Source organism: Mycteria americana, chromosome 4 (assembly GCF_035582795.1).
Source record: "Mycteria americana isolate JAX WOST 10 ecotype Jacksonville Zoo and Gardens chromosome 4, USCA_MyAme_1.0, whole genome shotgun sequence".
In the NCBI taxonomy this organism is placed as follows: Eukaryota; Metazoa; Chordata; class Aves; order Ciconiiformes; family Ciconiidae; genus Mycteria; species Mycteria americana.
In genome coordinates, this window is record NC_134368.1 from 46,550,824 (window position 1) to 46,572,053 (window position 21,230).

The 21,230-nt window shown below is 35.3% G+C and overlaps 1 protein-coding gene across 3 annotated transcripts in view; it reads left to right on the forward strand.

The window, feature by feature from the left end:
• Nucleotides 1–4,801: 4,801 nt before the first annotated feature.
• FSTL5 (follistatin like 5) overlaps nt 4,802–21,230 on the forward strand; it is a 309,868-nt gene continuing 293,439 nt past the window's right edge. For all 3 annotated transcript variants that reach the window (XM_075499250.1, XM_075499252.1, XM_075499251.1), the window contains exon 1: nt 4,802–4,924. In XM_075499250.1, the coding sequence (XP_075355365.1) occupies nt 4,802–4,924 (123 nt within the window). The remainder of the gene's footprint in view (nt 4,925–21,230) is intronic.

Consider the following 21,230-nt stretch of genomic DNA (forward strand, 5'->3'; position numbering starts at 1 on the left):
TGTGCACTTAATAAAAGCATGCTAAGTAACTGTAGTCATTCATATATTCAAATGTAATGATCTCTGAAAAAGTTTCCGACAGCTTAAAACTCAGTATATCCACCACAACTTGAAACAAACAAACAAAAAGTGAAAATAAAGTTGTCATATAATAAAAAACCTGAAAGCAACTGCAATACAAATATGTAATTCATTAAGTTAAAAATACAGAAAATTATGCAAAAACTGAAACATCAAATTCTGTCAGATTATAATCAATGAGTAAACAAGATCTAGATCAGCAATGCAAATTTGAGTTCAGAAATACATCACTTTGCCCCAGAGTGCGTGATATAAGCATTCTTTAAAAAGACAATTTCTGATTGTTTGATAATATAACCATTAAAAGAAATGTACAAAAATCCTCAATTTACCATTTGTGCTGTACCTCCAAATAGAAGTATGAAGCAAGTTATTTTAGGTATCGTGAATATATAGAATTGATACCTTATTTCTTTCTGTTCGCCTATACAGAGCAACAAAATCTAGAGTTGTAACGAAGCTTTGAAAACTCATTTTTATTCCATCTCTTTAATTCAACTCTTTAACAATGTAAGTCTTTAAGGACAGATCACAATTTTTCTTAAAATAAAGACTTAACAATAACATTGTTTTAAGGAGGACTGTGGTTTTGGTAGTACTTTTAAAATAAATAACCACTTAAGTTGTGCAATAAATTCAATAGAAAATTTATGATATTTTGAAAAAAATGGATTTTTTTATTTCTGAAAGGCAAATAAGAGCTGCAGACACCCTACATACTTTTGGGATTTTTAGGTGGCATCTGTCCATAAAGCTGACTTCTTTAATTTACATTTTAAGTGTTCATCCAAGTAACAGGCAATGAAGTTGGAAACTGAGCATGTAATAATTTTCTCTTCTTTTGGACAAGTACAAAGGAGAAGCCTTTAAGGGTCAAACAATTTTCAAAACCATAAGGACTCTATTCTTTTACACCGTATGAGGCTAAAATGTATGCAGTTTAGATGGGAGGGTGGTGGAATGTGGTTGCCCTTACAGTCTTCTGTGAAATGACTGTTCTCCAACCTAATTTTCATTGTATGGAGAGATTTTCCAGAAGTGCACAAAGGGGACAAAGGTTCAACTGTGCATAGCTAGTTTTAGCATGCATAACTGCTAAACTAATCTGATTCTGACCTTGAAAGTTAACAATAAACTATTTTCAAAGACTTGTTTTCACTAAACACAAATAAAGGGTTGTTTTCTTCAAGTTTAAAAGTCAAGATTCTGGTTTTTCTTTTTTCTTTTTTTTTTTTTTTCCTTGTAATGGATTTATTGTTCCAATAACAGTGATATTGAGAACTAACACAGAGGCAGCGAAGGAAAATGCCATTCCATGACATACTCGAATTCTCAGAGTTCTGAAATAATCTTTTCCACTGTTTCAAGTCAGTGAGCTAGATTTGTTGTAATAACCCCATAGTAAAGGTCCACTGGAACATCTGATTAGCAGTTCTGTTTTGGTGGAAATATGAGGCGAACCCAAGAAAACTTATTCCCTGTGTCACTTTCTATCATCACTTTAATATCCAGTTACTGAACAGGTATAAAAGAACAAGTCTTAAGTTATTTATGTAAAATATCTCTCTGTAATAGAGCTTGTTGTCTTTGTTTCAAGTCATTCACTGCTTAATATATTCTGCAAGAGATCTCCTAGGAGAGATACCTCTACTATGTATATTAGAAAAGCTGGAGTACCAAAAAAAGATACTTGAAGTGGGAACTGTTGGAATAAGCAATGATAAATGAGAAGAAGTCTTTAAATTTGATTAATAGGCAGACCCAGAATGAGATTGGTTTTGGTGGAACAAAAGTTAGGTGGTGCCAAAGTAGTATGGTATATTAAACTGAAGCTTGAGTTTGAATTAAAAATATGAAAGCTAGGCAGGCTGGTAACATTCAGCTGGGATGAGAATGAAACAGACAGCAACTGTTAAGCGGTTTTACCAAGTTTGGTAGACTAGTCCCCATGGAAGCGTAGCAGACTTATGCAGGTTGCCATTACCGAGACCGTGAATAGAGGTAAGGGTAGAGTCCATTTAATACCTTTGATAACTGCACAGGAATTAATTCTATGCAGTCGCTGCCTTTGGGTGACTGTGAGGACTACTGTTATATGAAGAATGATAGGAGTCAAACCCACAGTTTGTGTAACAGTATTGCCAGGAGCATGAGTGTAAATTATACAGGATAATTAGCGATCCCCAATTCATTCACATTTATGTTCAGCTGATTTCCTATAAAAAAGGAAATGTTAGGCAAGACTCTAACATTCTGTACACGCTCTGGCCTCTTAGGGCACACTTAAGATGTTTTGTACTTGCTCATGTATATCTGTATTCTTATTGGAGATTTCCACATTAGCAGGCTTAGTGCATGAGAAGCAAGGTAGAAAGGGAAAAAAATTAATAAACACTCATGCATAAGTTAGCCTGCACAGAAGTTGTTAATCTCTGTCCCACATTACAGGACTAAATAATATAGACTAAACATGAGACTTGCACATGTCTCAAAGTGATGAGGATGAGTTTGCTGTGGTGTCCGTTTAGCATGATAGTTTCAACACAGACACAGAATATCAATAATAAATATCAAATATCTCTAATAGGTACTGAAACCACTTACAAAATGCACATTTGTAGGTCCATTAGGAACCATATAAGGAAACTTTCATGCCATATGTATCTAAAATCTGTGAGTATGATTGTTATGGGCCTTCCATAGTTCTGATCTTATCTTTATGAAGTTATAATGTCTTTGTCCAGTTGAAAGCAGCTCTGACACAAATTCTCTATGATTTTGTTTCAGCACCTTCTGCAAGGATTTTCTCATAAACTTCAGAATATAAGTTTGTCAAGGCCTTTAACATTAGAAACGGTGCTGTGCATTCTTCCAGATTGTTGTATATCTCCTTTTCTAATATCAATGTCTAATATCCTAATTTTAGTTCTAATGAGTCACAGCTTAACATATCATGGTAGCTGGATAATGTAGGACTAGGTCATCAAACCAGTCCAGTTTTGTCTGGAAAAATCAAATTTTTTGATAACCTGGTTTAAAATATACCAGAATATTGCAATCAGCACAAACTAGGTTGTTACAATGACTGCAGGATGACAAACTTATGGACAGAGTACAGATAAAGTGGACAAGACGTATAACTGTGCATAACTGTATGCATACCATACTGTATGCAATCTACCAAATAGATATTGGTATTTACTGTTAAAATGTACCTTTAAAATATAAAGTCTGAAATTGTTAATTTAACATTCTGGTTTAATATTAAAATTGCAAATAGGTGAGTACCCTTCTGCTAATTTCTCTTTCCATGAAACAAAAGGTTGCATCAACTATTAAGAGTGGCCTTGTCCTTCCCCTTCCTCATTTCTTTATATAACATTTCAATTTATGAAGGTGAAATACATGTAAGCAGTCTGCAATTTTAAGCTTTCCATAAGAAAAAAATTGGATGTAAATAGTATTTCTTTCAGTTTTCAGTGCATCATAATAAAGTATCATAGGTTCATTTGAAATCTGTGATTTTTAGTGTTCTTACCCAAATTTCAACAAGGTGCCAGTGTTTATGCAAATAAGGATAGTTATTGAACCCCTTCTGTACTCACAGTAAACGACACTATGTTGCAATGTTATGAAATATCTGTTTGCAGAATTATTGCAAAGTCTCCTCTGGGATGACAATATTTCTCTTGCTAATCATAAAAAAGCGTTAGGCAGGTATGAAGCAATACATATGTACAAAACTGTACCAACAACAGTGCTTGAAACAACTATTTCTGAAGACAAACAACATTCACCAAATGTCACTAGTACTAATACAAAAGTATTTATGTAGTTTCCTGAACTGTCCTGTGACCTAACAGTTCTTAAAGCTGTCATTTGTTATTTTGGATTTGTTTCTAACAAGTAAGAGAAAGCTGGTGCATTTACCATGGTAGTGCTTTGCCAGTTCAGGTCATCTGCGACATGAGTTGTGGGATTCTGAAGCAGAAACAACCAAAAACCCAAACCAATCAAAGAAAAATAATCTACCCTGAATTTTGCACTTGATTGCATTGAATTCTGGGGCAAGATGTGGGGAGTTTACTTAATAGACTGGAAATATTCTTATAATGCTGACATATGCAATAAAGCTTATAGGCTATACATAATTTCAATAATGCAATTTAAAAATTCCTCCAGAATATTGGCAGAAAATACAGTGCTTTTCTTACATTTTAGACGTCACTGCTGGTAAGATGAAGATAATAATAGACGTATGCTAGGTATTTTACACTTTTAGGTTGTAAACAGTGCATCACAGGAGACTGTATTTAAAAGAAAAAGTTGATGAACGTGTCATTGATGATCATCTTTTTCCTTCGTTTGAGAAAAACAGCGTTGAATTTTTCACCATTGCTTTTCTATTATGTCCTATCTTTTCTGAGGCTTTTCCTCGTTGTTTCCTCAGTGAACCTCTCGTACAAGTATTGAATAGTGATAAGAAAATGTTGAGTTCAGCACAAACAAATTGATATTGTGGTCCCAAATACTACTACCTTTTTTTCTTTTTCTTTTTGCTGTTGTGCCAGATGGATTACCCTATTTCTACTATATTTATTCAAGTCCACAAATGGAATCTCAGTGTTGTCAACTTTTATTATGTGACTTGTGCCAAAGTAAGACTGCAGTCTGTCACTGAACTTTTACATTTTATTTTGACAGGAACAGACCTGTAAAGATGTTTATGTGGTGGTCAGCTGTTTCACTTCTTGGATGCATTTTGCTGGGAGCAGACGGGTGGCCAGCCAAGGAAGGATACGACTTTAGGCCCTATCAGCCCCTAGTGAGATTACGCCACAAGGTACAGAATATTCTCTAGCACTTCTGGCTTTTCTTCCATGATCAGGGGATAAATTACACGCCAGCCTTGTCTTGTTTGTGTTTTTTGGAGTAATGTTCAGAAATTAACTTCTTCAGTAACAACACCTGCAAAAATACAGACTTGATTTGACAAATAAACAGGAGCTGTTTTGATTTGAAAGACCAGAAATCTTTCAAAGATAGTCAGCTAAACTCTGTTCTAGTTTCACAAACTAGAGATTATGTATATTAACAGAAACCTAGAGAGAGCCAGTAGAGGTCATCTCTTAAAGCAACTGTCAGCATCTGCTTAAGGCAACAACTTGTCCCAGTATTCACTGGATTTCAGACCAAGCAGCAACCAGGAGAACTGCCTGCCAAAGCAGCATGGTGTTGAAGTTAACTGATCAACAAAAACTTGTCTGCACAAGGTAGATGTTCACAGTGCTCGCTGAATTTAGAAGTCTTGAACCATGGCATAATGCAGATGTTTCCTGAGATACTGGGTTTCCCAGCTTCAGGCACTATATGTCATTCAAATTTTGCCCACCTGTCGCACCTTTGTCATGAATCCAGGACTTCCAAAACAGTTCTCAGTTAACAAATCCTGTTCTTCTGGTAGCTAGAAGGGTGTCTGCTGTGGTGGTTCTGTAAAAAAAGGAACAGAGCTGTAATATCTCCATGGGCTGTCTGAAGCTAGCTTAGATCTGATCAACTTCATACATTCTTCTTGGTGTGGTAGTCATGGGATCAATGTCTGAGGAGCCCTAAGGCCTACAGTCAGGCCAACAAAGATAAAAAAAACTTCTTTTCCGCCTTCTTCTGAATCTGGGGGTCAGAAAGTCTGAATTATAGCCAGAAACTCTAAATGTTAGTTTCTGTTAATGTTTCAAGATCTGGCTAGTTTAATTTCTTGATACTTTTTATAAAATATGAAAGCTATTTCCTCTTGGTCCTCAGTTCAAAAAAAATTATCCAATATCATGTGATTCTATCTCAGCATATAAGGAGGAGGAACTGATAACTGAGTTCTGCTCGAATGAGTAAAATATTTGCCTATTAGCTGATTATTGTATACTATGTATGTTAAATACAGAAAGTTTCTAAAAGATGGAAAATAAAATATTAAAATCTAAAATTAATTATAAAATTGTGCATACTCTAGGGAATGTTTCTCAATCAGAATAAAGAATGCATCAGTCCCCAGTCAAGTAAATACGTAACTGTATAAGCACGCAGGTGTTCACACTGAGTATTTGCAAAATCAGAAACTTTGTCTCATCAGTTTACTTCTATTTGTCAGCTTTAAACAAAATACAACAAAACAGCACAAGAAAAATACTCTGAAATCTAGAAGGAATGAGAGACTAGTAGTGTATCTGTGGAATGAACCATGTGAGAGAGAAATCACATGTACAAAAAAACCCTCAAAGCAAAATCATGAAGAACGTGAGAAGAATCAAGGGCAGGACATGAGGTGAACACCATTTCTGAAATTTTAGATGGTCTCTGACATTAATATCAGATTGTATGTGGAACTAATAATATGTTGCTATGCCTTAATAATACTTCTAAACCTTTGATAACTCTTGTATAATACTTGGAACACGCTGTCATAAACATTTCAGGTTTAATATTGGTGGATCACACACACATATGCCTGTGTCCACATACACATATATATACATGAAAGGTAGAGAGACTTTTTCTCCATTTTTCATTCCTTATGTATTTTTGAAAACATATATAAAAATATACATACATACAGAACAGAAGCAAATAGTGTATCCTGTAAATAGATTTTGTATTTTTAAAATAAGATACAGCTTAAAGAGAAAGAAAATGAATGCTAGAAAAAATATAAAGAAAAAGGAAAAAGAATAATGAAAACATGGCATAAAAATTTATTCTGAAAAGGAAAGAAAATATGGTGGGGGTTTTTCCTAGGCAATATGTCTAGATGAAAAAAAAAAAGGTTTAGTATAGTTCAGCTTTTGGCATTATGGATAAGTGTTAGTATAAAAAAAAAATAGGAATGCAAAACTTTTCTAAAGTCAATTTTTAAAACCAGTTCTGGCACAGGTACACATATTCAAAACATGTAAATAATATGGTAGAGGAGACTTTCTGCTTCAATCTAACACTTAATATATCAAGTGCTTAGATTAAGTTATGCAAGTAGAATACTTACTAGAAACAGAAGATGATAATGAATATCAGCAGAATCATATTCGCTTTGATCAAGCAATATGTATGCAAGTTTATGAGCGCAAAGATTTTAAAAAAAAAAAGAATAATCACTCTTGCTCTAACAAAGGGGAATTTATCTGACTTGGATTGTAGAACAACCAGAGCAACTCCAAATGTCAGACTGCAGGGAAAAACAGTCCTGTTGGTACTTAGGTATTATCTTGAAAAAATAATTGTGTTCATGTTGAGAACAGGCATTCATATCATAAAGGTTTTGTTGTTTTAAAAGGGATTATGAACAAATTCAGCTTCTCATGCGCAGAAATTACAAGTAGGCATTTAGTCTGAATGCATGATAGTCTGAACGCATAAGAAAAATGTGCATAAGGAAAAGACTTTACAAATAGGGAAAAAATTTAGGCATAAGAAAACATTTTTTTACTGTAAAGGTGACTGAACACTGGACAGATTGTGGAGAGATAGTGGAGTCGCCATCCTTGGAGATATTCAAAAGCCATCTGGACATGGTCCTGGGGAACATGCTGTAGGTGACGATGCTTGAGCAGGGAGGTTGGACAAGGTGACCTCCAGAGGTCCCTTCCAGCCTCAACCATTCTGTGATTCTGTGATTCATTATAATACATAATTAATAATTACATCTAATAAAATACAATTAATTTATATATTTTTTCAATTTATATAGTCAAGCCTAATAGTTGTGGGATTTTACTGATGAAACTTAAAAAGGTTTAAAGAGATTTTTAGAAAAAACTTTTTAGAAAAACATTTTATAAAATCTTTTACAAAATATTTTAAAAAATTTTGCAAAATATTTTAAAAAGAATTTACAAAATGTTTTTAGAAAATCTAAATGTCATGATAGGGAAAAAGGGACAATATTCCTTAATCCACTGCTTTAATAGGTTGATAGTAAAATATGTGATGAACTAAATTGCGAAGTTCTTCATGTTTTAATAACAAATATTTGTAGCACAAATTTGGTTGATAGTTCAAAACCTTTTGAAATAATTTTACTTAGGAAAACATTGATATTATCTATCTTTGTACTGTCCCTTAGCTTTCCTCCAAACCTCTAAAAATCCTCTACATCTTCAATAGTTAATGAAGCCACCTCTCTTGAATGATACTTATAATTTACCTGCAACAAATAATCCAACTTGCATAACTTGAGACAGTTACAATGTTCAACCTGTTTCAGAGGACGTATCAGGTCAGTAAAACATATTAGGTTTTATTAACTGTTTTATACATCATTTATCCACATCTTCACCCCACTGTTCTCACACAAGGCTATTTAGCCTGTAGCTTTTTATTAATTTTGGGCCCAGGAGGTATGTAGTTTGGTTGTTTGGTAACTCCACGTTGGGATGAGGTTCAGAGCTGTGTGGTTCCTCACATCTTGGTTTGCAGAGCAAAGCAAGCCGTGCAGGTAGATCACTAGGAAGTCCCAGCATGTTTTGCCAGGTAAGTCACCTGGCTCTTTAGGGAGCTCTAAAAAATTACCTAAAGCTCCAGTTTAGAGATGAGAGAACCTTCCACTTAAGAGATTGCCTTGATGAGTTTTCAGATTTCTGTGTGTATCTATGTTGCATTCAAAAAAAGACTATGAACGTACATTTTTCCAGTAACAGAATATTCAAATATATCATTATCCTCCCCCACTGATGGCATTGTCTGTATTCTTGGTTTCCATAGATTTTTTTGGGGGGGGGGGGGTTAGATTATTTAGAATAGATTAAATATGAGGACAGATACTTTAACAATTATATGTATTTAGAATAGATTAAATATGAGGACAGATACTTTAACAATTATATGGAGATATCTCATGCTACTTTAGATAGAATAGAATGTATAGCTGATTTAATTCTTACGCCACAGTTTTATGGAACTCCTGTCCTTCTTCAGTGGTGGAAATAACTGGGAGAATTGGTATTATTGATAGAAATTTTCAGTTCTGCAATATGTGAGAGCCTGCATCCAGTTTTGCCTTAGAAGATAATTGTGCTGCCTTTAAGAAACCAGCATTTTCACTGGCAATTGAAACCACTATTTTTCAGTCTCCAATGTTACATTTTTTTGTTAAAACTGTGCAGAAAATTATAGTAAAATATGCTTTAAGTATATAGATAACTAACTTCTGAGTCTGGACTGCACTGTTTCCTTGGCTACTGTCAGAGCAGTCTGACGATATGTGAAGTTGCCATGTTTTAACACTAATCAAAAGTTAGATCTAGTGCTGTGGATATTGCTCATTTCCCAAATTTGCTCTTTATACCTTTAAATATGCAGCAATTTCTTACTGTGTAGAAAAGTATTTTTGTATGTTTAACTTGATCTGTAGGAATTAACAGACTGTTCTTCAGTAGACTTTCTAATTTATCATATGCTGTATTAATGAAAAGTTTCTACTTTGAATGGTTTTCTAATTTTATTATACATTAGTTGAAACTGCTCTAGTATTACAGTGGAATTTTTAATATCCAGTACATAAGATGAGCTGCTGACTTTCAAGTATTAGGTTTATTTTTCTGGACATTTTCTAAACAGAAAATCTCAATAATTTATAAAATATTGGTCTAAGAACTTGCAGCAGTTCACACCTAAATTATAATTATGGCCCAAACTATAATTACAATAATGTTTATTATTATGGCCATTATAATGGCCACAAACAATACAGTCAAACATTTGATCTTCATATATGAAATAGTCAAAGCCAGGAGGAGATGAGTTGGTTTGAACCAGAATGGAGAAAGAATATTACAAAGCACTCCTGAAAATTTTATTTTCAGTCCCCTTCCCTTGTTAAACTGCCATGGCTTACACTTACATGGTTATGCTGAAAAATATTAGGCTATGTCTGAATAGCATGTGAATTTCTTGTTATGCTAGTTACTCCTTGGTTCTTCATTTGTCAAAACACTGGGAAAGTTTGTAAGGGACTTTCCATTTGGGAGTCTTCTTGCATTGCTGCTGAAGTATTGTAAGCAATTTGTTAATACCTAGGTTCCCACTTGAAATCATTAGGAAGTATTTCTAGCATCCTAATGAATTTTCTTCTTGTAATTTGCATAGCTCTGACAGAGAGCAACGTTTATGCAATGTCTTCAGTGAAAAAGTGTATGCCCTGAGATTTCCAGGTATAAACAGGAAGGCAGCAGCCAACAGAACACTGGCTGTCGGTTTCTGATTCTCTGTCAGAGACTAAGAAATATGGAATACAGTCTGTACATTCAAATGGATATTCCAGAGCATGCCAAGTCTGCATATCTAACACATGCATGCACAACCCTCCTCTGCAAGCCAGGTGATTCACATGGTTTAGTGGGGAATAATATTAACAACAGTGCCTCATTGTTAATAATATTAACAACAGTGAATGATATCATTATGGGTAGGGAGTTGTTTGGTTTTAGTCTCAAGCGACGATCAGTGAAGATTGCTAATTTAGTCATCGTCACCTGGATACCTTTTACTTAGGCCCAACTCTGATCTTATGGAGTGTTGTGGTTTAACCTGCAGGCAGCTAAACACCACACAGCCATTCGCTCACTCCCCCCACATGGGATGGGGGAGAGAATAAAAAAAAAAGGTAAAACTCATGGATTGAGATAAAGACACATTAATAGGACAGAAAAGGATGGGAAAATAATAATAATAATAATAATAATAATAATAATAATAATAATAATAATGATAAAAGAATATACAAAACAAGCGAGGCACAGTGCAATTGCTTACCACCTGCTGACCAATGCCCAGCCAGTTCCCAAGCAGCAGACCCCCGGCCAGCTTTTCCCCTAGTTTCTATGCTGAGCATGACGCCATATGGTATGGAATAGCCCTTTGGTCAGTTGGGGTCAGCTGTCCCAGCTGTGCCCCCCCAGCCTGCTCGCTGGTGGGGTGGCGTGAGTAGGAAAATGCCTTGACTCTGTGTAAGCACTGCTCAGCAGGAACTAAACCATCAGTGTGTTATCAACATTATTCTCATCCTAAATTCAAAACACGGCACTATACCAGCTACTAGAAAGAAAATTAACTCTATCCCAGCTGAAACCAGGACATGGAATTAAGACCACTACATTCATTATAGCCAGGGTTGTAATGCTTAACCAAGAGCAAGCTCAGGAGAGTGGGCGGGGGTAGGAGGAGCAATGGTCAGGGGAATCTGGGTAAAGGAGAGAGGGAAGAATTGAGGAAATTTGGAATTCTGCCTGGGCCTGGGCAGGAACTCCCATCAGGAAAGAGCTTTTTGTCCAGCTGAGGAGGTGGGTACAGAGGGTACAGCAAAGGGGACGTGCTTTGTTTTTAACAACTTTCAGTGACTTCTTCTAACAACTGATTTTGCCATATCGATTCAAACTGTTTCCAGCCTTGCCCTTATTTTGTCTTGTTTTACCAAAGGGCTAATGGGATCTGACTCAGATGTGCAGCAGCCGCTGTTGTCTGTGTTACTTCTCCAGACTAAAATATTTTCTTTAACTTCCTGTGAAAAACCTGCCTCTTTCCATTTTTCTCTCTCTCTCCCTTATGTTGCTGTTTGCTGTTAAGTTAGGCCGTTCAACTCTGATTGTCATTACTTTAGGCCTAAGGATTAAGTCAGTTTAGAGGTGTTTATGTTGGATTAGAATTAGGTCCGGTTTAGAGGTGTTTAGGAAATAATGACTTTGGCTGAATGAAACCAAGCAAGAAAAAGCATATAGCGGTATAAGCATGTTCTCCCAGTTTATTAAAGACAAATTTGAATGTATACGCACAAAGTATAGAATACATATTCTGCAGTTAGGTTTCTCCCAAAGGTCATAAAATGTTCTCCCTCACCTAATAGCACATTCTGTGTTATAATGAAACACCTGTAAAATACAGACAGGCTGAGTGTTCTATGATTTTATGTTCATTTACGGTATCATAGCCAAGAAAGAAATGCACAGAAAGTAGTACTTCAGGATTCAAAAATAGCCTGAGCTTTCCTTGTGTGGTCTGGTCTCCAAACAACCTGAGGTTTATAGTTCACAGTGTTTATCTGGAAAGTCTGTTTGCCTGCAGGATCTGAGAAGTCATAAAATTTGATCCTCTAAAATCCTTTATCCTAGAGAGAGAGAGGATAAAAAAAAATCCATTGCAGTAAGATGCAGCAGTGAATTCTGAGGACTAAGAACAGAGCTTTTCCTGAGCATGTCAAGGCTGCTCTCAGCTCTAAGGTAACAAGAGAATTCCCTTCCTTCTGAGGCTTCCTGAACACGGTATCTATGGCCTATGCAAATTCCGAGATTTCATTTAAGCAACAAGACTTGCTTTTTCTCCCCCCCCCCCCCCCAATCATTTGTCTAACTTTAGTCAAGAAGTCTTATGAAACTTTTTTAAATTTTATTTTGTTTTTTCTCAGGGAGAGGGAGTATGTTCTGCATTCTAATCTGCTTTTTCCTGTGGTCAATACCATTCAAAAGGCATGGCTAATTTTTTTAAGTCCCATTACAATCATTGTCTATTAATAAGCTGATATCAATTAAACATGTTATTTTTACTCTCTCTCACTACATGCTCAAAGCATTTTTTGAAAAAGTCTTAGGAAAGTTGCCTGTAAAATCTCTCTGTAAAATTTTTTCTATAGTCCTTCTTCCAACTAGTAATTCATTGTGGAGGGAAAAAAGGGATGTCAAAGTCTGGAATTAAGGCAAGTACGTCTGGAATTAAGGCAAGTACGAAGTTTTTCTTTCAAGCTGCCTGCTGATGCTTCCATTGCTAACTCATTAGCAACATCTAGCTATAAACTTTTAGTCAAGAAGTCTATGGGGCTAGCGAGGGAGCAAAGGTGCATCTTTACCATTGCACTGAACCTCTTGCTGTACTTACTTTTGTGTTCCTTTTACTGAAAACCACCGCTGTGGAAAAGATTTATCTCACCCAATTATTTTAAGGGATGATGAGATCCACATGTATTATCTAGCTTTTGATTAACATCGCCTTTTTTAATTTCATGTGTCAGCTTGGCAACAAAGAATAAAAAATAAAGTAGTGGTATATGGAGGTAGTGTAATTATCTTCTGCAGTAGTCAGCTTGGCCTTCTCACATTGCTTTCTAGGAAGAGGATTTCCAGTTGGCCTCTGAATAGATAAGACAATGGTTTTTGGGAGTTGATGCAAACACAGTCTAGATTGGCTATCATTTCAGATTCTTGATGAGTATATTTTTTCATATTCTATTACAATGGCAAGTCATCATCACAAATTGCACTCGTAGTGGCAAAACAAAGCCTGAAGAGATTTGGTTTATATAGTACTTGGGATGCTTTGCTCCTGCTCAGATTTGTGCACTTGGGATTTCTAAGATCAAGAAAGAGGCCAGATACTTGAAGTGCATGTTGCTACTTAAGTTTATGAGATCTGGCTCTTTTCCATGCCTTCCTTGCTGTCTCTTATTCTTCAGGTCCTCAACACTACTCTGTATATAATTCAGTCTCTCTTAATTTTTTTTTCTACCAGCCAAATGTGTTATTTTATTCTTTTCCACTGTTTTTCCCCCCAGTCATTTTTCTCAAGGATTTAATGCTTATTTTCATTACCTGGAAGATGTAGACTTTTGTTATGTTTATGAACTTTATTATCTTGGTTTGTTAAAATGAAAGTCATGTCCTGTAGCATACACAGTGCTTATAATGTTAAAAAATATGCAAAAATCAATATACAAATATTGTTAAATAATGAACACGGTGTATAATAACTTTATTGGTGTGCAGACAAACTGGGATGTACCCCAGCCTCATTTTTTTAACTAAATAATGATCCACTTAGTTTATCGTTCATTTTTCACCTTTCTGATTATAATTATCTATTTAAATTATGTTTTTAAATGAAAATAATTATGTAATTTAAACATTTGTTTTAAACACCAGGATACTGTGCATCTATAGAGTAATATATTCCCAACTGAGTAAATGCAGCATTAAAATATAGCAATAATGTTTTGTAAGAAAACTATTACATTGGGCTTGAGTATAAAATTAAAGTACAGTATTTGTGTACAATTAGACTTCTTTTAATGTGGCTCTAACTAGATTGACTAAATATTAGGTCTTATATCCGTGTCTCTTTTCAATATCTGTATTTTACAACATCCTTAAGACTTTCAGTCCTATACTTTGTGTGCTAGAAAAACAAGTTCAGAAAAAATTATCTCTGTTTAACATTAGGAAAATATCTCACTAGTTTTAACTCTTTCTTCTTCATTGATTAATTTGTCCTAGTTATTTTTTCAGTAGTAATTTTGAACTGTGATAATTTTACTGAGAATGTGATGTGCAGTGGGAGCACAAATCTGATATATTTTGGATAAAACCATATTTGATGAAATGCTACTATACCTTTTTCTTGCTTTTACAATATCAGTTCTCCTGATCTCACGTTACCAAGATGTCAGGTTAAACAACCCATCTGTACTTCATGTGAACCATAACTTTTGTTGTCTTGCAGTAAAAGTATTTGCTATTACAATATGTAAGTTATTTCTCTAGCATTTATTTTCCTGATCTGCTTAAATTTTTTCATTTGAAAGCTTTGCAAAGGAGCCATGGTAAGAAACATAGATCTGTGTTTATGTATATTAGGTTTAGGTATATTTTATTTAGATTTCTTCAGCAGCATTTCCTTTTGAGAGTTTTGTAACTGGAAAACAGTCTGTGACTTTATTTCCATTGTTTATAAAGCAAAATATCAGTAAGAAAGTCTCATGGACTTCTGTCCTCTTATCTTGTGGACCTTTGTTACTGAAGTAGTCTTACGCTTACCTTAAAATGCCTCCAGTTCTGGGTAGGGTGACTCTGCATAGGTTAAATGCATAGGTTGTTATGACATCTTATTTGTACTCTTCCTCTTTCATATTTGCTGGTGGGTTCATATAAGTAGCCCAGCTCAGGGCATTCTGTTTGTTTCTGATAGCTGATCCCATGGTAAATCTTGCCAGACAGGAATACTACATCCATCAGTATGCTCAAATCCCTTCAACTAAAAGCTACGGGAATGTGCTGTCTTTCAGCTTCAGATTTATTTTCCATAAATACATAAATAAATAAAACACAGCAGCAGCAGCAACAACAACAAAAATAACCCCAACCAAGCAAAATAAAACAACCTGCAAAAAACCCCCTCCAAAACACTGGTTTTATTTGCCTTTCAAATAACGGGGCTAAACTTTAAGATGCCCATTGAAAATGTTAATGGCTTTGGTAGCTCTGCTCAGGCCTAATGTACAAAGCAAATGGAAAGTCTAATAACAGCTTAGTTAAAAGATGTCTTAATTATGCCTGTTTTGATTGTTATGCATTGATACGACTATGCTTAAATGCTTTTAAGAACACGGACGGTTAAAGCCTAAAACATAAAAATTAAAACAAAGATCTCCCAAATTTTAATAATAAAAAAATGTTACTATTTGACTTTGTTGAAAGTGATCCAAGTGATAAGCAAGAGATTATTGTTTCACTCGACATGTCTTTCTAGCTCTTCGGCGTTTTTAAGTTTTCGTTTAATAGCAATAAATATTTCTTTCACATTGCATGATATTAATAACATCTGCTTAATGTTCATTGTTAATTCTATCAAATAACTTTTTGCAATTGAATTCCCCTACTCAATGCATTGTAACAAAATATTAATTTGAAATAAGAAAAATCTAACAAGCTTATTCCTTCTATGCCCCCTCTTTCCATGAAAACAAACCAAACAAAAATTATCAGTCATTTTTAAATGTATAGCCTATAACTCTGCATATGTAACATGGAATAAACAGCCTATGATTGAAGTGTAATTTCTAAGGAGAAGTAAGGTCTATCATGCTTCTGAGGCATCAGCACAATCTTCCATTCTCTAGAGTGGTCCATGGAAATGCTAATAATTTCTGTTATTCTTACCTGAGGATTACACTCATACATCAATGCAAGTAATACAGAATTAATATTACATTATCTTAACAGAATTTATTCAACTTTGTTGGTATATCTAACATTATGTCGTGTTACATCATTCGATGTAACAATTCTACTGGATAAAAAAGTATGTGAAAATTAATAGTAACTACTGTATTACAATAAGCTGATCCTAAAAACTGTGAAAGACCAATCCCATTGCAATTGATAGTTTGTGAGGCTTTTTTTTAAAGGGCTGAGAAACCATTGCATGAGCCAGTCTGACTTTCTGTATAAAGGTCTCCTATTTATTTCTGTATTCCTTCATTCCTCCTGTAACTGGGGCATGAGTAAAGCATACCTTTCAAAAAAATTACTGAGTTTTCCAATACTTTCTATACCTTAATATTTTCAAATCATTTAACAGAATCACAGAATCGTATAGGTTGGAAAAGACCTTTAAGATCATCGAGTCCAACTGTAAACCTAACACTACCAAGACCACCACTACACCATGTCTCTAAGCACCTCATCCAAACATCTTTTAAATACCTCCAGGGATGGCGACTCAACCACTTCCCTGGGCAGTCTGTTCCAATGCTTGATAACCCTTTCAGTGAAGTAAAATTTCCTAATACCCAATCTAAACCTCCCCTGGCGCAACTTGAGGCCATTTCCTCTTGTCCTATCACTTGTTACCTGGGAGAAGAGACCGACCCCCACCTCTCTACAGCCTCCTTTCAGGTAGTTGTAGAGAGCAATAAGGTCTCCCCTCAGCCTCCGCTTCTCCAGGCTAAACAACCCCAGTTCCCTCAGCCGCTCCTCATCAGACTTCTGCTCCAGACCCTTCACCAGCTTCGTTGCCCTTCTCTGGACACGCTCCAGCACCTCAATGTCTCTCTTGTAGTGAGGGACCCAAAACTGAACACAGTATTCGAGGTGCGGCCTCACCAGTGCCGAGTACAGGGGCACGATCACTTCCCTAGTCCTGCTGGCCACGCTATTTTTGATACAAGCCAGGATTTCCCTTGATGGTTTATTATTAACAATTAGTGAAGAACAGAGTTTATCATTTGAATACATCTGTGTCCTCCTTGCAATGACTGCTTCCTGATACCTACTCCATGACTAGATAGAATGCTATGAAAGGCTTTGGTTTGGTACAAGGAAACGTTTGCAAGACATTATTCATAGTTTACTATTAAAAACAAACCCTATTTTAGCTGTGTCTACTAGTATCAGTCTAGCGCAGGGAAGAAAAATAGATGTCTTTTTTTTGTATGTAAAGAAGGAACTATAATTAAAAAATACAGTATTATCATTTAGATTAGAACTTCCGATATTTACTGAATTGTTATTTCAGCTCTCTGCAGGCTTTTTTTTTTTTTAAAGCCACTTGCTTTCAACATGAACTCCAAGAGAAAATAACTAAAAGCTTTACAATACAGGACCTACTTCACAGTAGGGAGACTGTAGCCAATTGTTGGTATATCTGTAGTGCATATAGCTGTACTTCATGATTCATTTTGAAAAGTTAGTTGAAATTCAACAATCAAATACTGAGCTAATCTTGAACTTTCTAAGATTCAATACAAAAAAATATCATCTTAATTTTACTTTCTAGTTTCCTAAATGTAACACGGTGGGTAATACAGTATAACCTTTCATCAAATCTCTGGTTAAAATGAACGTATTCCTCAAATATATAGTTGAACACTTTACAAAAGGGCAGGTGCAACTGATTAATATTCATATCATGAACTTCTCTTTTCCTTTGCAACACTACCTTATCTGCCTTTGTAAGATGAATGGTAGAAACAAAATATTATTCCTAGAAATTTCTCAGCATATTGGTTTTAATCAATACTGGTAGATATACTACAATTTTACCCATAATTATGTCCTAACACAGACTAAATATTACTTGCATTCCTGAATTGTAAGAAGGTAATTGATGTTGATGCTCTCGTGTCTATACTCTCTGTCATTCTTCCTGCAGATTTTCTTTTATCTAGACAAAAATTTGCAAAGAGGAAAGATAAGATCTGAATGAGCCTCAGACAGGCTGAACAATAAAATGCAATGCACATTATGTGGTTTTTAGAAAATTACACTTTAGAAAATTACACTTAAAAACCATCTCCAAAATTAAAAAAAAAAAACAAAACCAAAACGAATAGAGGTTTTAGGCAAATTACTCCCATTAATGTCAATGAGAATTGTGCAGCTAAGATCCAACTGTACTAGGTTTTTTTGGGGAAAAAAGTAACACTATATTGTCAGGAAGTATAATACTTTTCAGTAATTGTGAGGGTACCTGGAGTTTTAGGAGCTCACATGAGGGGGAAGATAATAGAATACCCATTAAATACTGTCCCTTAGAATTTCCAGTAATAATTCAGTATGCTAAAATATTGCCTCTTGAAGGTCTCTCCCCCATTTCTTTGCCTACTCAAATCTGGAGTGTCCTTAGATAATTTCAAAATAAGCTAATGATATTCAGCATATATATTTATGAACTATATACGTTAAGTATATTCATCTACAGCACCTTATCAACTGTCCGGTGTTATCTCATTTCTTCCTTGGTAGGCTGGAAGAAAGTACATCTTATGCTGTCCATATGTGGGAAAGTAATTCTACACGGAATGTCTGAGCATTTAAAGTTTAATGCAAAATATGCACAAATAGCAGTAATCTACTTTTGCATAGCCATCATTTACATAGCATTCATAGCTCCAACTCGGCTAAGGAGAGTTGTAGCCTGGATTTGACTACATAAATTGGCTTATACACTCTTCAGTATATAAGCTGTTTTGGTCGTAGTGGTACCTGTTTCAATGCAAAAGTATATACTTCTTCCACTACTTAAACTGTGCATTAAGTGTTTTAATGCTTAAAGCATTATAAAAACAGCAACACTGCACAGCCATATAAAATTGGTAGAACATTTTTCTGTCACGTGCTGTGAAACTGCTTATAAATTTAACATGTATTTGGTCTGTCATCAAAGAGCAAAGTATGAAGTCATCATATTAAAGAAGCTGTAGTTACATTGTATTTCTGTAAGAGTGAGCTGCCTAAGAAATTTACCCAGAGTAAGCTTCTATGCATGTTCCGTTGATTTTTTTTTTTTTTTTCCCCCTTCCGCCTATTCAGCTCAGAAGTGTGACCAGTTGTTTTAGGACAATTGTCCTAATGAAAGCAGTGTAAGTATAGAAGGGTAACAGCCTGTGGAGGAATTGATTCTTAAAGTCAGCATGAAGATTTTCTTTGATTTTTCCATTTTAAAAAAAGACAAAATTTGGAAAACAGGCCCTTCTCTGCTTCAGTAAAATGAAGGAAAGACTATATTTGGCCTTTGCCTACTGTTTTATTGGGCCTGTAGAATCCTTAAGATTCCTTTTGGACAAGTTCTTACATCGGAAATAAAAAGACAATAGAAAACTTTACAATCCTACTAAAAAGCAATGATTTAGCGAAATGAGAATCCTTGAATTTAGAGATAAGATAAAAATCAAAACTACTTCTCAGCTTCTTTTCAAGTGCAATTAGTAATCAGGGCATACAGGTCTAACTCTAGGGTGCTTATTTCCCTTGGGAGCTATCTGCAGCCTGCTGCACGCAGGTCTTTTTACACTTGGCAACAGTTTTAGGAAATGTGTCCACAGGTATTGTGAACAATTCTACCAGAAGAATCATTGCTTTTAAAATCCATTAATCTTTCTCTCTCTGCTTATTTTGGAAAATAAATATTATTTTGTAGAATGTAATTGGGTTTCCAGAAATCCATTTGGTGTATACAATGTTACTGTGACATTAGCATGAAGCTACTTCAATGCAGTTGGTACTGAAGAACATTACAAGTTAGGCTGTAACTTTAGCCCAAAGCAATTGTTTCACCTTGAGGACAAAACCTTTACATGGTCCAAGGCTTTCTTTAAGACTAGTATGTGGCCTACCAACACACCTAGGTGATTTGCTTTAATGCACAGTCAGACATGCCTAAATAGAAAAACTGTGGATTAGCCTTTGTGTGGAACTTCTATGGATGGAAAGTGGACAGAAGAAAGTGCATGCTTTGTTGAAGCCTGGTCTGGAGATAGTTCTCCTTAAAAGTATACAGGCATAGACAAGATGATGTGGAACTTTTGCATATCTTTATTTCTTCTCTGCTTCCCTTTTGCTTTGAGGGGTTGTAATTTGCTGCGCACAAAGAGGAACAACTGCTTCATACTCCCCTTCTCGGGTCTGGCATGATTGTTCTTCATATTCCTCAGGGATCTAAACCAGCAAACCAAGAAACAAATCAGTAGTTTCACAGTTCCTCACCTGTGTGGTTGGGTTTTTTGTTGTTGTTTTGTTTTTAATGAAACAAATCTTTCACTCCTGTATCTAGGCTTCCCAAATACTGTTGGGTCCATTTCATAACGGTTCATGAATTCAAGACTTCATCAAATTTTCTCCAGAGGCCTCTAAGGCTTACTCTAAGACTGTAATATTTAGTAATGTTTAATCTTGGGAATGTCATTAATTCTGAAAATTTCAACAGCTTTATATTTTTCCTTATTTCTGCCTAGCCACCTTGCTCTGCATCCTTCTGTGTCCTTCACACAATCTTACATTCATGTGATGCATTAATTGATACAAGAACAACCTGTGGTATATTATTTTCCCAGAATTTGCTGCCATGGTGGCAATGGTGGCAATCTCTAACAAGACTGAGCTGTGTATGCAGAATACCAGTGCAAGGATTCTGGTGCAAACATTAAATTACAAAGCTCTCTGTAGTAAATAGTGTTCTGACAAGAGCAACAGGAAAATGGATCACTTTTTGCTCATTCTTCCTTACTGTAGTAAGCAAGGCCTTGCTTATGCTACTTAACAGAAGAGCTTTACAAATTTCAATGTTATTGCTTCTGCTTTGCATGCATTTTTAGTTTAAATTGCAATTGTACTGCAGTTGCTGAGAGTCTGATGAAGTCTGATTCTGTGAAACTATTTTGAAACACAAATGTCATTGATCAAATTGGTTCTGGGAATAGTTTACCAAATTGTCTTGTGCTGTATGTGCACTCGCTCTCTATGGCTGTGACCATGCTACATATTTCATCAGAATAAAAAGTTTTTGTACATGTATAATTCAGATTTCTTGTAATGAAAGCTGTTGTATTAATATAAGCGAATATGTTG